This window comes from Spea bombifrons, chromosome 6, assembly GCF_027358695.1.
Source record: "Spea bombifrons isolate aSpeBom1 chromosome 6, aSpeBom1.2.pri, whole genome shotgun sequence".
NCBI lineage: Eukaryota > Metazoa > Chordata > Amphibia > Anura > Pelobatidae > Spea > Spea bombifrons.
In genome coordinates this window covers 121,726-136,680 of record NC_071092.1, presented here as the reverse complement: position 1 = coordinate 136,680, position 14,955 = coordinate 121,726, and the positions used below count along the sequence as shown (strand labels likewise).

General features: G+C 53.0%; 3 protein-coding genes and 2 non-coding genes across 7 annotated transcripts; 1 reads left to right on the top strand and 4 right to left on the bottom strand.

Annotated features, from left to right (window-relative positions):
* Window positions 1-515: 515 nt before the first annotated feature.
* SPCS1 (signal peptidase complex subunit 1) lies at window positions 516-2,265 on the bottom strand. The gene is made up of 4 exons (XM_053470203.1): window positions 2,122-2,265; window positions 1,360-1,419; window positions 1,033-1,119; window positions 516-819 (listed from the first exon to the last, which is right to left on the bottom strand). The coding sequence occupies exons 1-4, from the start codon at window positions 2,155-2,157 to the stop codon at window positions 709-711; spliced, it is 294 nt and encodes a 97-aa protein (XP_053326178.1). The 5' UTR covers window positions 2,158-2,265; the 3' UTR covers window positions 516-708.
* GLT8D1 (glycosyltransferase 8 domain containing 1) lies at window positions 2,142-6,582 on the top strand. Of its 2 annotated transcripts, none has more exons than XM_053470202.1 (10): window positions 2,142-2,230; window positions 3,275-3,328; window positions 3,792-3,890; window positions 4,216-4,420; window positions 4,741-4,855; window positions 5,021-5,105; window positions 5,190-5,302; window positions 5,487-5,653; window positions 5,828-5,940; window positions 6,052-6,582. In XM_053470202.1, the coding sequence occupies exons 2-10, from the start codon at window positions 3,313-3,315 to the stop codon at window positions 6,237-6,239; spliced, it is 1,101 nt and encodes a 366-aa protein (XP_053326177.1). In that variant the 5' UTR covers window positions 2,142-2,230; window positions 3,275-3,312; the 3' UTR covers window positions 6,240-6,582. The 2 variants fall into 2 exon arrangements, with proteins under 2 accessions (XP_053326177.1, XP_053326176.1); XM_053470201.1 differs by lacking the exon at window positions 2,142-2,230 and adding an exon at window positions 2,464-2,702.
* Window positions 6,583-6,640: 58 nt separating this feature from the next.
* On the bottom strand, window positions 6,641-14,288 carry GNL3 (G protein nucleolar 3). Of its 2 annotated transcripts, none has more exons than XM_053470199.1 (15): window positions 14,160-14,288; window positions 13,464-13,522; window positions 11,356-11,493; window positions 10,945-11,058; window positions 10,634-10,717; window positions 10,337-10,469; window positions 9,889-9,992; window positions 9,674-9,806; window positions 9,385-9,472; window positions 8,774-8,948; window positions 8,090-8,232; window positions 7,684-7,814; window positions 7,303-7,493; window positions 7,173-7,221; window positions 6,641-6,912 (listed from the first exon to the last, which is right to left on the bottom strand). In XM_053470199.1, the coding sequence occupies exons 1-15, from the start codon at window positions 14,170-14,172 to the stop codon at window positions 6,815-6,817; spliced, it is 1,653 nt and encodes a 550-aa protein (XP_053326174.1). In that variant the 5' UTR covers window positions 14,173-14,288; the 3' UTR covers window positions 6,641-6,814. The 2 variants fall into 2 exon arrangements, with proteins under 2 accessions (XP_053326174.1, XP_053326175.1); XM_053470200.1 differs by lacking the exon at window positions 14,160-14,288 and adding an exon at window positions 13,595-13,668.
* On the bottom strand, window positions 9,020-9,083 carry LOC128501024 (small nucleolar RNA SNORD69). The gene has a single exon (XR_008354971.1). It is a non-coding gene; the product is annotated as a small nucleolar RNA SNORD69 (small nucleolar RNA).
* LOC128501023 (small nucleolar RNA SNORD19) lies at window positions 10,218-10,291 on the bottom strand. Its single transcript, XR_008354970.1, has one exon. It is a non-coding gene; the product is annotated as a small nucleolar RNA SNORD19 (small nucleolar RNA).
* Window positions 14,289-14,955: the final 667 nt, after the last annotated feature.

Sequence of the window (14,955 nt, the reverse complement as noted above, 5' to 3'; positions counted from 1 at the left end):
CTATGAAAATGTCTCCCCCTGATTTCGTGACAGGCTCTGAGTCTGCACTCGCCACGCGCAGAAACTCGCCACTATACCAAACGCCGCCCTCGCCACGCGCAGAAACTCACCACTAAACCAAATGCTGCCCTCGCCACACACAGAAACTCACCACTAAACCAAACGCTGCCCTCGCCACACACAGAAACTCACCACTAAACCAAACGCTGCACTCGCCACGTGCAGAAACTCACCACACACAGAAACTCACCACTAAACCAAACGCTGCCCTCGCCACACACAGAAACTCACCACTAAACCAAACGCTGCCCTCGCCACGCGCAGAAACTCACCACTAAACCAAACGCTGCCCTCGCCACGCGCAGAAACTCACCACACACAGAAACTCACCACTAAACCAAACGCTGCACTCGCCACGTGCAGAAACTCACCACTAAACCAAACGCTGCACTCGCCACGTGCAGAAACTCACCACACGCAGAAACTCACCACTAAACCAAACGCTGCCCTTGGAATGAATATTGAAATATTTAATAGAACAAAAGCAGAAAACATGAATCCGCCTCGGAGACGCTCCGGGTCACTAACTGACTGCGCGCAGCAGCCGCTCCACCTCCTCGAGAGCCACGAATGCTTATTGATTACAAACGCTGTTTTTAGTGAAATATGAGAAAAAAAAATGTTGGCTTTCGCTGCGGCCGGCAGACTTCATTTATGTTTCTTTGACTTCTTATCCAGCTGCCTCTTATCTTCCGAGTCCTGAACAGGAAGCCATTTTAACGGATTGCGTCGGTACATCGGCCAGGGGGGGAGCGTCAACTGCGTTACACAAAGGGTTAAATAACAAAGGTTATCGATTCGCTATATATATATATATATATATATATATATATATATATATATATATATATATATATATATACACACACACACACACACACACACACACACACTCTATATATCCACCCACACACACCACCCCACTGGGGATCCAGGCTACGCGGTGTTAACGAATCGTGGACATTTTCTTACCAAGCAGGAGACGGCAAATCCGGCCATAACGATGTAGACAGTCGATCCAAACTGTTCAATCAGGTAACCGTAAATAAAACCGACAACCTGCAAGAGGGGGTCTCGTAAGAGGGGGGTCCCGTGTGAGTGGGCCTCGTGAGGGGGGGGGAGTAAACCCCACTTAATAAAAAATCCCCAGCCCGCAGGAGGAAGATAGCGGCGCATGTTATGTGCATTTAACCCTCTATCTGCCACGCTCTCATATTTAATATCCACATTACGCTGAAGAGCTTTTTGGGGTAAGAAGTTTGCTTTAAGCCAATATCCTGAAATGGGATTCTTACTTACTGCAGAAAAGAGGATTATTCCTTGAAATATTTGCTCGGCGAGTTTCTGGCCCTTATAATCCTGGAAGAGAAAGACAGAAAAGACGTCAAATAATAACGGACGGAAAATAGAGACCCTGCGGCAACTTCTTGCACCAGCATCTAAAAGGTTAAATCCCGAGACTGCGCCGCTTCCATTATCAGGGGTGAGCGAACCCCGCGGCGCCCAGAAAATACCCCGCGACACCCAGTACACGCACACACGCGTGTACACACACACACACACGTGTACACACACACACACGCGTACACACGCACACACGCGTACACACGCACACACGCGTACACACGCACACACGCGGGGGAAGCCGTTCACAAAGCCCATGCAGATGTCCGCGAACACAACCAGCGACACGCTCTAAGAAAGCCCTCGAAGACTTCATCAGCAATCCGTGAAAAGCCACCGACGCGTTTCACACACAGCGCGTTCCCTTACGCCTGGTAATGCATTCTACCCTCCGGATACCCCTACAGACCCCCCTGCATGCCCCGCAGAGACCCCCACGCTTCCCGCGGGGTCTGGGAGGGCGATCGGACGGCTCCTTTCACCCGTATGTCTGCTTATAACGGCAGCTGTTCATACGGGGAGACCAGGGAGCATTCAGCACCCCGGGCGGTGGGGTAACTGACACATCCTAACACCGCCCCCTGGCGGCCGGTTACCTCTCTCTGGCCATCCCCTCCCTACCCGTTTACCCGACATATACGCCATGTAACCCCTCACCATCTGAGTCGGGATAGACGAGAAAATCGACCACATTATACCGGCGGCGGAAGGAGCGGAAGGAGCGGAAAGCGCCTCACACTGAGAGATACGTCAGCTGGCTGAGCGGGTGAGGACCCCGCAGGGTGTCTAGGGAGTGCCCGTCGAAGGGCGGGGAGAACGAGGTCCTGGCGTGGTAAGGAGCATACTGGGGTATTGAGGGGAGCACGTGGATGAATCCGGCGGTGCCTGATGGCCGGAGGTCCGAGGAGGCTTTTGGGCAGCCTTGGGGTCCTTTGAGAAATCGGAGCAGTTGCCATGTTTGATGAGGGCACGTCGCCTTGTCGAGGGGTTCAGTGGCTGAGTTGGGGCCTTTGTTTGGGGAGTGGTCGGCGACGGGTTCCTTGATGGGGGGCTGAGGGCCACAGGAGTCTTGGGGGGCCCGCAATCCTAAAGTGCGAAGAAACTTGCCCGAGACAAATATGGCGATTTTTGCCAGAACCCAGTCACGTGACCACAGATTGTGTTGTTGAGTTGGCGTTTGGATGTAATCAGTTTCTGCCGGGCGACGGATCCTATCTGGGGGCGAATTGTGGGGCCAGGTGATTAGCCAGAAGCTAATACAGTATCTGGGCATTAAGGGGGTTAATGAAATTGGGCGCTTTTTTTTTTTTAATTTTATTTATTATTAGCGGGCGGGGGGCACAGACTGATTGCATTCACATAGAGAGAGAGAGACAGACCGGTCACTGGAGGGCCACGGACTGACCGCATTCATGCAGAGAGAGACAGACCGGTCACTGGGGGGGGCCCACGGACTGACCGCATTCACGCAGAGAGAGACAGACCGGTCACTGGGGGGCCACGGACTGACCGCAGACCGGTCACTGGGGGGCCACGGACTGACCGCAGACCGGTCACTGGGGGGCCACGGACTGACCGCAGACCGGTCACTGGGGGGCCACGGACTGGCCGCATTCACGCAGAGAGAGCCAGACCGGTCACTGGGGGGCCACGGACTGACCGCATTCACGCAAAGAGAGACAGACCGGTCACTGGGGGGGCCACGGAAGGAGACGTGGCTTCTCTTAGTGTTTACCTCTGATAGACTCTGAAGAGAAATCTCCTAAAAGCACTAAAGTCTCTCCTTTCTCTTTGAACCGATATTTTCCAGCTTGGATCCATCGCTAATAAAACGGGATCCACGCGAAAATGACGCTTCGGAAAGGTAAGAAATAACCGAATCTGTGAATGCCGATGTGACAGAATGAGCTGTCATACAGGGGCCCAAGGTAGTCAGAGATGGCTCCAGCCTGGCTGCCAAACAGGCAGGAACTCCATTGTTTAATTAATCCCATCAATAGGATTGCTGATTGGGGATTAAAGGTTGGGTGGAATGCATGTATCTATTAATTTATGTTAATGAAGTTCTGTGGCTATATCAGTCTATGTTTTACTACAATAAACTGTTCATTCCTGCTGTACTCAGTTCAAGGTAGTTGGGTCTACTTATTGGGTACACATAGCAGGGTTCCAAGGTGCGCATGCTGGCTGGTGCTGGAAGTGATTCCGGGGACAAGAGGAGGATACAAGTGGGTGATCTCTGGGAGTTACTACAGCTCTCTTGGTGAACCCGTTACAGCCGAGGTCCCGTCCATGCTGATCCAGCTCAGTCTTCTGGTTATTTTCAGTGAATATAGTGATCATCCTCCTGGCGGCCGTGGTATTCTTGCTCGTTCTGCACCGTAATCTCCTGGGGCTCAGCGATGTGTTGAAGAGGCAGAGTTCGGGTAAGTGAGGATTCTGCGACCAGAGCGTTACTATCCAATCACGGCGTGCGTGAGGGACGTAGCGCCCCTAAAAAAGGAAAGGGGTAACAAGTATTTGGGGCCCCGTCTGTTGCGCACGTACGGAAAAGCCAGGGAATGTTTGTAAAGCGACACAAAAGCAGGCCATGATTGGCTCTTGCCATAGAAACTGTTTCATGTGATTGATCCTTCAGAGGAAAGAATCAAACGACAGATCGCCTGAGGGTAATCTGCGGGTGAACATTTAACGCCCCCCCCCCAGACCGGATCCCCGCGCGGTTATCCTTACCGTATGTCTCTCTTGCAGATTCCGGTCCTGTGGGATTTCAGCGGGTGGATTTCTTACCGGAAGCCCCTGACAGCGGGGACGGCGAGGAGATTCCCGTGGTTATTACGGCAGTGGAGGAGCGCTTAGGAGGCGCCATCTCAGCCATAAACAGCATTGCCAGTAACACAAAGTCCAAGGTGGTTTTCTACGTAGTAACGATGAATGATACTAGAGAGCACCTGAGGTACGGTGGGCCGGGGGTACCGGAAGTACCGGGGGGATCGTAACGCTTGGGCTGCTTTTAATTACAGGACACCTCAGACTTTCCACCTTCCCTGTCGGTGTGCCTCACGATGTACTTTAGCGTGCACTTATATAGCTCTATAAGGATATTACCCTCGTCGCTTGGTGGCTATTCAGCGCGTGGCTTCCTTCCTCTCACACGGCATCTGCCTCTTGGCTTTTTTTTTTTGCCCCGATCTTTGGACCTGCATCAGTTTAGGGCGCCTGGGAAGCCGTTCAGACACGGATTGTAATCTCATTGTACCTCCGTCTGTCTCGTAGATCTTGGCTGTCCGGCTCCGCACTGAAGACTGTAAATTATAACATTTTGAGCTTTGATCCCCGTGTTCTTGATGGAAAAGTTCGAGTGGATCCTGGTGCGGATCCCGTGAAACCGGTAAGTAGCGAGCAGTCTTCACATACGGGAAATCGTATTTCTGATGTCGGAAGGACACAAGTATCTCTCGGCTCTGGATATGCTGGATTTTTTGTGACGCGTTTCTGCCACCAGCGCCAGCTTTCTCGCTAATTGGTGTTTTTATATAAATATTTTTTTCCCCAGTTAACTTTTGCAAGATTTTACTTGCCTGATCTGGTTCCTGGTGTAGAAAAGGCAATCTACGTTGATGATGATGTCATTGTCCAAGGTATGCCACTCATGCATGTTCTTTCTATCGTGAAATAAGTTGTCTTCTTACCTCTGGCAACGCTTTTCTTCTCGTTCTGCGCAGATGACATTAAAGAACTTTTTAACACGCCGGTGAAGGCCGGCCACGCGGCTGCTTTCTCCGACGACTGTGATTCTGTCACCTCTAAATTTCTTGTTCGAGGTGCTGGCAATCAGGTGAGGCTTTCTGATCAGTGCGGGGGTTTGGGGGACTCTTCTTGGTGCAGGAGGTTTTGTGGATCGTTTCCCAGCAATTTCTGGGGTCCTGTTGGGTCAGTCTTTTGGAAGAAGCTGCAGGCTGTCCTCCCGCTCACCCCTTGATTGATTTAAATAAGACATTCATCATCACTTTGCTTTTCAGTACAATTACATCGGATACCTAGACTACAAGAAGGACAGAATCCGGAAGCTGGACATGAAGGCGAGTACCTGCTCCTTCAACCCCGGCGTCTTTGTGGCCAATTTAACAGAGTGGAAGAGACAAAACGTCACTCAGCAGCTGGAGAAATGGATGGAGTTAAATATGGCGTGAGTGTCCACGCTGTGATCTCCCCTGCATGTTAAGCATTGGCTGAGGTGTCTGCATGCAGATAACATTTGGAGATAAAATTGTGTGTTTAATAGCATTCCCTCACTGGCAGCGATAATGTGAGATCGTACAGAAGCGCCTGCCTTGTGTTAACCGTTATGTTGTGTCTCTAGCGAGGATTTGTACAGTAAGACCCTCGCCGGCAGCATCACCGCCCCACCCCTGCTGATCGTGTTTTACCAGCTCCACTCCAGCATTGACCCGATGTGGCACGTCAGACATCTAGGTAAGCCGTGGATCACGTTTACGGTGTAGAAAGGCCTGCCGACCACGGTCTTGGTGTGTTATTTAAAAGCTGTGTAAAGATGTATGAACTAATAATTGTTTCCCCTTCAAGGTTCCAGTACAGGGAAGCGTTATTCTCCACAGTTTGTGAAAGCAGCCAAGCTCCTTCATTGGAACGGTCACTTCAAACCCTGGGGAAGAACAGCCTCCTACGGAGAGGTTTGGGAAAAGTGGTACGTGCCGGACCCCACGGGGAAATTCACCCTGATCCGGAGGCATTCGGGCCACGATGGAAACTGACGTGGTTCCTTTCATCATGAACATTGAAAGCCACCCGTGTGAGGATGGGGCTGAAGCCTCGTGCTGCCTGTCCCCCTAAACCAAACCTGTATTGTCCACAAGCGCTATGTATCGGCTCATAGCAATACCAAGTGTAAATATTTTCTCAAGCAGGATCATGTGCCCCCCCCTTTTTTTTATGAATATTGTTAAACTTAAGGAAATGTATATTTTTTATATGGTCAGGCTAATGTATTCTGACTGAGAAAAGTATATGTTATCAGGTTGGGGGCAGACTGGGCTCTCATACTTGTTGCTCCAGCTACAGTGTGATTAAATAAACTGTTACAAGACTTTGTCCTAAGAGCTTGCACTTCCTGCACGGAGTCAGTTTTAAATGATACAAACAGGCAAAGGTTCAATTCTGTTACACATCATATTTACTTTCCGCTTCCAACACCTCTAGGACTTAATACAAATGATTCATCAGATTCACAGAACCCATGTTTCATCTCCACGGCCAGGAGCAGTACAGGGAATGAAGAGTTTACACAGATAATGGAGGGACAGCAGGCGCAAAATGACAAACCCCAATCTCAGACAAAATCTCTATTAAAGTCGTAAGAATCAGCATCTTCCTGTTTGTCGAAGCAGACCGATCTAATCCCATCTTTTGGAGGTATTGCTTTGATATCTAAAAAAAAAAAATAGTTTTTAAAATTCGCTACAAAACTGATAAATGCCACCTACGCCAAGAAATGCAGGTGTGTTTAAATCGCACACCAAGTCCCCTAGACCAGACTACCTGCCAGGCTTCACCCCCAAAACCACATTAAGCCCCCAGCTGCAGAACAGAATGTTCCCCTAAAAACTGGACGTCTTGGGATTAACGTGTCGGGGGGACAAGCTCCAGTCTGCAGTCAATACAGCGGAAATGACCAGCAGAGAACCCACCGTTTTTCTGTGTGGAGTCCGGTTCCTCAGATACTTCTGGGCTTTTATCCTGTAAGCAGAAAACACAAAATAAACTCTACAGCGAGATAAAGAGTGAGAACGAGACAAAGAGCAGAACTTCAACGCTTACCCCACTGTCCTCATCCTCTTTATCAGCTTCCCCCAAAGCGTTGTCATCCTCCTCGCTGTCAGGGTCTTCAGGCTCCTGATCGACCGCCATCTGTTCCTCCTTTTGTACAATTTCATTCTCATCCAATATGCCACTGGTCAGACCGGGTGATTTAAACGAAATGCTGCTAGCAGAGCTGGGACACTTCAGTGCTGCGGGGTTGGAGCATGAATTTACAATACACACACTTTATAGTCAAACGTTATCAATATCCCCGCAGTAAAATGGACCATACAAATTTAAAGAGATAGTGAAGGAGTGTGCAAGGCGAGAGCCCATCGCACACGAGACAAAAATAAAGCATAAGGTGAACGAAAAGCTGATCCGGCACACGAGGCTCACCTTTAACAGTCTGAAGGTTGTCTGCCTCTAGAAGCCCCAGGTTAAGACCTTCCCGGAGCCGGCCCGTCATGGCTCCATCGATATGTTGGCACTTAGCAGCTGGTGGGGATGAATGGTAACTCAGCTTCGCTCTGCGTGACGGAGACAAAGCAGAGGGGCTTCCAGTCAGTACTTATTGTGCCATTTAAATATTAATGATTCCATCAAAGAATAAATTCCTGGCATTGTGACATTTTGTTAGGTCTACAGGAATCGCCAAGCACCTATCAGGTCTGTCTGCACAGAACGGGATCATTTCACTCGCTTGGAGCTCCGGATTTGGACGGATACCCGTTTTGGCCTCTTATCCACAAGTCACAAAGAGACGGGCCCTGAACAGATGTTAGCATTAAACGATTTTCCTCACCCAATCCAGTCGTTCAGTAACAGCTTTGCCGCGCTCTCCGTGTCTGGAATGCCGCCCTTCTTCAGCATGCCTCTTTTATGCGCAAGTAACGTTAGAAACTCCAAGGGGTTTCGGAAGTCTGAAATGTTGTACTGTAACATAACCTGTAACAAAAATCAGTTTATCGCAAGATATGTAAGAGTGTATTGCTTAAAATGGCTTCGTGCCGCTGGAAATCCCATGCGCCCCGTCTCCACAAACTCGTGAAATATAAAAATGTGTCAATGACCGTAAGGTTACAAAGTGAAAAATCCATTAAATGCAGAGACCATGATCTGCCCCTGATGGTGTTTGGAGCAGATGATGCGCGACTCCATCATTTTCATGTGAACTTGACCCACCATCCCAATGGGCAAAATGGAGGTAAAAATTATGCCAACCTGGAAACATTTGAGTAGAGACTAAAGCCCCTGCTGCAAACCTTAAGAACCAAGCAGGGACCCCACGAAAGTCGAGTGGTCAGTAGAATGAAAGGTTAGCTTCACCGTCCAGACTTTACTGCAGTCGCACGCCAGCATTAATAAAACAACTTGTTGATTCGCTAAACGAAATAAATTGACCGCTGAGCTACAAGCCCCACTACTGCTCCTGGCCATTCACAATGGACGTAGACTTACCCCTGGGGAGGTAGGTTGTGTTACTAACCTGCTGTTTATCGCTGTGCTTTAAGATGATGTTCACAGCTCCCAGGACGCCATCACCAACAGCCTGATGGATGCCTCTCAGTGTCACTGTGACTTCACGGTTACTGGGAGACACCACAAGGCCAGGACCATCAATCATTTTGATCTGGTTGTCGATATTCACCTCCTGCAGGACTCTAAAATACAGGAATCGGCGCACGTTATATCATCCCATCCCAGCACAGGAACAGACGTGACCCTGGGGCAGGGTTCAGAGTTGGATTGAATGGACCCTCCATGGGAAAGTCAGTTCCAATTTGTCATCATGTCCCATAAAATAACACTGTCTGGGCCCTTGTATAAAAGTCACAGTTTGAGAGGCAGCTCCAGAGAAGAGCGGTTCAGCCCCCCAGGGGCTTATGGAGATCAGGATCAAAAATTGGCTACAGGGAATCTTCTAAAACCTGTTACACGAATCACTGAATAAAGAGAGAAGCACAACGTATTCCATTCCACAGCCGCCACACGAGCCTGATAGCGGCTCACTGGAACGACTAACCCCAATACTAACGTTAAGTGAGATCCCACTCAACAGATCAGAGCCCAACGTTCACACAGGTTGCAAAGACTTACTTTGTGGTGCCTTTCATGGCTCCCACTTTACAGACATGAATCTGCCGTAAACTGTTGATCAAACTGCTCTTGCCAACGTTTGGAAATCCTACAACAAAATACGAGAGAAAATGTATGCTTTTTATTCCTCCCCAAAGCTGTATTCCTGCTGGTTACACATCACACTAATCCCCAAGAAGTTCTAGACACGGCTGTTATATAGACAGTCTGCACACAACAGCATTTAACTGCAATATCTCAGGAATGAACACGGATCGGAGTTTGTTCCAAAACAAAGGTTCTCTCCTACCTATTATCCCAACTTTAATTCCTATATTCGGGGAAGGACACAGGTCGTGGAGGAGCCTCAGCAAAGCATTTCCTCCATAACAGACGGTCCCGTGTGAAACGTCGATACAGCCAGGCTTCACCTTCTTCTCCTCCTATAATATATAATAGAACGTGTAAAACACACACGCCATTAATTCCATAGGCCGGCCTTCGTAGGAAGAGTAAAACATTTACCAGTTTCCGCTCCTGTACTTGCGTGGAACATTTAAACACCAGGGTCGGGATCTCTTTATTTAGGAAACACAACCATTTTTCAAGATTTGCCTTGGGTACCAAGTCTGTAAGGTACAAAATATTTCAGTACAAACAGATGATATTTGGAAGCGAGCGAAAAGAGTCCAGCGTTGGGAGCCGCAGCAGATTAAAACTTCCAAAACCAAACTGCCCTTTACCCCAACCCGTTACATCAGCACCGAGACACCCACCCCCACACACACACACACACGGGACGCTTGCATACGGGCTGTAGAGCGCCAGTTATTTGCAATCCAGCGGATAAGAGATAATACGGGGAGATCAGAGTTGGATCTGACAGTCTTCATAATTGCATCAGACTGGAATGCTTTCCTCATCTCTCCCCAGACCGAGCGAGACCAGAGTCGCCAAGCCTGACTTCACTCACCACTTTTATTGAGGATGAGGAAGAGCTTTTTGTTTGGGAACCTGAGGACCGCTTCCTCGGCCTGCACACATCGGCTGCCGATGGGATCCCTGGCGTCCAGCACCTCCAAGACAACATCCGAAGCCTCGATCACCTGCAGGGCAGAGGGGAACGATACAGCAAAGGGGGGCAGACAAACCCTTGCCCAAATAACGGGGTCCCTAAAATATCAACGATACTGACTAGATAGAGGACCCCCAGCGCTTGCCCCTCCCTGCTGAATGATTTATATGTGGAATTCATTCCTTCACTATTTACCTTCTTCACTTCACCGCACAAAGACCTCTCGGGGATGTCATTGCTTCGGTTACCAGATTTCAGTTTGGATTTTTCTTTCTTTTCCTAAAGCAAAATGGATTCAAACAGATTGTCAGTAAAATTACGCGATGAGGTCAAGCCTGGACGAGACGCTGTGGTATTCTACCACCTGGGAGGAAGCAAAATGGGGGGGGGGATCTGGGATCTCCAAATCTTTCATCCCCGCAGTACAAACAACCGCTTTAAAAGTGCAAAGAGTCAGCCGTTTCGTGGAACGCCTCGTTTCATTCGCTTATTCCTCGCAAATTTACCGTTTTCTCTGTCTTTTTCTTTTCAGGTGAATCAGATTTGGTTCTCTCAATGTTTCTTTTCTTCGCAACTTCTTTCTGTCTTTCAAGCTTCTGAGCTTGCTTCAACTCCTCGCGCTAAAATATAAAGGGTTAAAAGTGGCTCAAAACAGACTCGTCCGGGGATCTAGAAGCGTTCTGCAGGAGACCCCATCCGCTGGCAACATCCTCGCCCCCAAACAGCTCGACGCGGAGATCCACACACGTCTCCCCGCGAGCCAACCGGCCCCTGAACATTTGCCACGCTGAGTGTCTGCCAAGCGCACAGTTTACACTGCACTTTGCATTCTGGGAAATGCTGCACGGCCAGCACACTCCCTGCTTGCCAACAAAATAAAGCAAAAAGCCCCCAGTACAGAGGGACGTCTTTATTACCCGCTGCTTCCGGAGCTCTGCCTCCCGGAGGACGTCCTCTTTAAACGGGGCATCGTTGGGGATAGTAATGTCCTTCTTTGGCTTCTTAAAACCACTTTTCTTTGCTTCTTTCCTCACTTTACGTTTGTGATCTCTGACCTGGGGAGGAGTGGGAAGAAGAAACAAAACAGGTGAACAAAGCGCACCGGTCTGCAGCACGCTCCCCCCACGCAAAGTGCACAGGTCCGCAGCACGCTCTCCCCCCACGCAAAGTGCACAGGTCCGCAGCACGCTCCCCCCCCCCCGCAAAGCGCACCGGTCCGCAGCACGCTCCCCCCCCCCTCGCAAAGCGCACCGGTCAGCAGCACGCTCCCCCTACGCAAAGCGCACGGGTCAGCAGCACGCTCCCCCCCTCGCAAAGCTCACCGGTCCGCAGCACGCTCCCCCCCCTCGCAAAGCTCACCGGTCCGCAGCACGCTCCCCCCGCAAAGCTCACCGGTCCGCAGCACGCTCCCCCCGCAAAGCTCACCGGTCCGCAGCACGCTCCCCCCGCAAAGCTCACCGGTCCGCAGCACGCTCCCCCCGCAAAGCTCACCGGTCCGCAGCACGCTCCCCCCGCAAAGCTCACCGGTCCGCAGCACGCTCCCCCCGCAAAGCTCACCGGTCCGCAGCACGCTCCCCCCCCCTCACAAAGCTCGCCGGTCCGCGGCACGCTACCTCCCCCTCGCAAAGCTCGCCGGTCCGCGGCACGCTACCTCCCCTCGCAAATCGCGCCGGTCCGCGGCACGCTCCCCCCCCTCGCAAAGCTCGCCGGTCCGCGGCACGCTACCTCCCCTCGCAAATCGCGCCGGTCCGCGGACCGCTCCCCCCTCCCGCAAAGGGCACAGGTCCGCGGCACGCTCCCCCCCCCCTCGCAAAGCTCACCGGTCCCCACGCTACCCACCACGCAAAGCTCACCGGTCCGCGGCACGCTCCCCCCCCCCGCAAAGGGCACCGGTCCGCGGCACGCTCCCCCCCCCCGCAAAGGGCACCGGTCCGCGGCACGCTCCCCCCCCGCAAAGGGCACCGGTCCGCGGCACGCTACCCACCACGCAAGTCGCACCGGTCCGCGGCACGCTACCCACCACGCAAGTCGCACCGGTCCGCGGCACGCTACCCACCACGCAAGTCGCACCGGTCCGCGGCACGCTACCCACCACGCAAGTCGCACCGGTCCGCGGCACGCTACCCACCACGCAAGTCGCACCGGTCCGCGGCACGCTACCCACCACGCAAGTCGCACCGGTCCGCGGCACGCTACCCACCACGCAAGTCGCACCGGTCCGCGGCACGCTACCCACCACGCAAGTCGCACCGGTCCGCGGCACGCTACCCACCACGCAAGTCGCACCGGTCCGCGGCACGCTACCCACCACGCAAGTCGCACCGGTCCGCGTCACGCTACCCACCACGCAAGTCGCACCGGTCCGCGGCACGCTACCCACCACGCAAGTCGCACCGGTCCGCGGCACGCTACCCACCACGCAAGTCGCACCGGTCCGCGGCACGCTACCCACCACGCAAGTCGCACCGGTCCGCGGCACGCTACCCACCACGCAAGTCGCACCGGTCCGCGGCACGCTACCCACCACGCAAGTCGCACCGGTCCGCGGCACGCTACCCACCAGGCAAATCACACCGATCCGCGGCACCTTCCCCCCGCAGAGCGCGACGATCCACGGCACACTCCCCCCGCAGAGCGCAACGATCCACGGCACACTCCCCCCGCAGAGCGCAACGATCCACGGCACACTCCCCCCGCAGAGCGCAACGATCCACGGCACACTCCCCCCGCAGAGCGCAACGATCCACGGCACACTCCCCCCGCAGAGCGCAACGATCCACGGCACATTCCCCCCGCAGAGCGCAACGATCCACGGCACACTCTCCCCGCAGAGCGCAGCGATCCACGGCACACTCCCCCCGCAGAGCGCAACGATCCACGGCACACTCCCCCGCAGAGCGCAGCGATCCACGGCACACTCCCCCCGCAGAGCGCAACGATCCACGGCACACGGCACTTGGAACCACTTAATTTAGAATGGCAGCTCCGTCCTGTCGGCGCCTTTGAAGCAGGAAAAAGCGCTCACCTTCTTCTGAATCTTATAGCGTTTGCTGCATGTCATCCGCTTGCTGCCCTTCCTGAGCTCTGCAACAGAGAAGATACCGGTCAACAATGAGTCACGGTAACGGCACGCGCATTATATTACATCACATTTACTTACAAAGCGCCGGCAGATTCTGCAGCTCTGTTACAGTCAGAAGAACAATACCACATACAATAACACACCGCACCACATGCCCTCAATCTGCCAATCACTGGCGTGTCCTGCAGAATCCCCTCCCCGTGCATCTACAAAGGGACACCGCAAATTTAAAGTGACCTCTTAAGGGGCATCTGATGGCTGGACTGTCCCTTTAAGTAACCCCCTCCCACTGTTCCTTTACTTGTAAGAACATGGGGCAGGGATCAGAGGGAGTTATTTAGACCCCCCCATCCCCGGGGACACCCGGTCCCGCTCTGTACGTCCCTCTCCCCGGTGACACCCGGTCCCGCTCTGTGCGTCCCTCTCCCCGGTGACATTCGGTCCCGCTTTGTACGTCCCCCTCCCCGGTGACACTCGGTCCCGCTCTGTACGTCCCCCTCCCCGGTGACACTCGGTCCCGCTCTGTACGTCCCCCTCCCCGGTGACACTCGGTCCCGCTCTGTACGTCCCCCTCCCCGGTGACACTCGGTCCCGCTCTGTACGTCCCCCTCCCCGGTGACACTCTAAGGCTTCACTCACTGGGTCGTTTCATGGTTCCCCTCACTACGGCTTGAGACACGCGGAGAAAAAACGTGCGCGCTACCGGAACTCGTCATACGCGAGCAAGTCTGCTGTAGCCCCGCCCAGCGTAGAGACGTGCTTTGCGGCTGACGTGCTCGTTCACCCTCTGTTGCTGTGTGCGCGCGGTCTGGGGTTGGTTCTGCTGTCCCCATTGTGTGCATCTCTCGCGGATTCTGCAGCCCTGGCGGCCCCGGTGTGGCAGCGGCAGCGCCTCTCCGGCTGGAGGCGGCGGACGGTAAGTGGGGGTCGCGGGGAGAAGAGCCGCCGGCCCACTACGGCAGGGGAGGTTCAAGAGCCGCCGGTACTGCAGGGGAGGTACCCCGGCACGAGGTAAAATAACCCGAAAGCAGGGAAAGGCCCTGGGGTGAAATAATCTCTTTTTGAGGGATGACTTCCTGCTGTCGGGGTTTGCGCGTTAAATTGCTCCTCCTCCTCTTTGCCGGAAGCTGAGGGGGGTAGTAATGATAGGTGAGCCCCCTATTTCCAAATCCGTTACCATGGAGGCGAGCCGATCCTCCCAACTCGTTTTGCACCAGAACTGCTGTCACCGCTGCTCAGGGGTGTTTGCGCTCTGCCCCGCCTGTCAGGCTGATCACAGAACGTGGGGTTCATCGGTGGTTTTTGCCCCCCGGGCACCGATGGTTTTTGCTCCTGGGGTGCCATTGGTTTTATGGCAGCTGCAGATTTTCTTTTTCTCGTGGCACCTAACGGAAGTGGCCCTTACCAGGAAGCAGCTGCTCCTTACTGCTCTGTG

Excerpts from the sequence above, each read along its gene's own strand:
- SPCS1 (XM_053470203.1), bottom strand. The coding sequence starts at position 2,157 with ATGTGGTCGATTTTCTCGTCTATCCCGACTCAGATG. Across the intron at positions 1,420-2,121 it reads CGTCTATCCCGACTCAGATG|GATTATAAGGGCCAGAAACT; the intron begins GTGAGGGGTTAC and ends TTTCTCTTCCAG. Across the intron at positions 1,120-1,359 it reads GAATAATCCTCTTTTCTGCA|GTTGTCGGTTTTATTTACGG; the intron begins GTAAGTAAGAAT and ends CCCCTCTTGCAG.
- GLT8D1 (XM_053470202.1), top strand. Across the intron at positions 3,891-4,215 it reads GTTGAAGAGGCAGAGTTCGG|ATTCCGGTCCTGTGGGATTT; the intron begins GTAAGTGAGGAT and ends TCTCTCTTGCAG. Across the intron at positions 5,654-5,827 it reads TGGATGGAGTTAAATATGGC|CGAGGATTTGTACAGTAAGA; the intron begins GTGAGTGTCCAC and ends TTGTGTCTCTAG.
- GNL3 (XM_053470199.1), bottom strand. Across the intron at positions 9,807-9,888 it reads AAGTACAGGAGCGGAAACTG|GAGGAGAAGAAGGTGAAGCC; the intron begins GTAAATGTTTTA and ends TATATATTATAG. Across the intron at positions 7,815-8,089 it reads TTACTGAACGACTGGATTGG|AGCGAAGCTGAGTTACCATT; the intron begins GTGAGGAAAATC and ends TCCGTCACGCAG.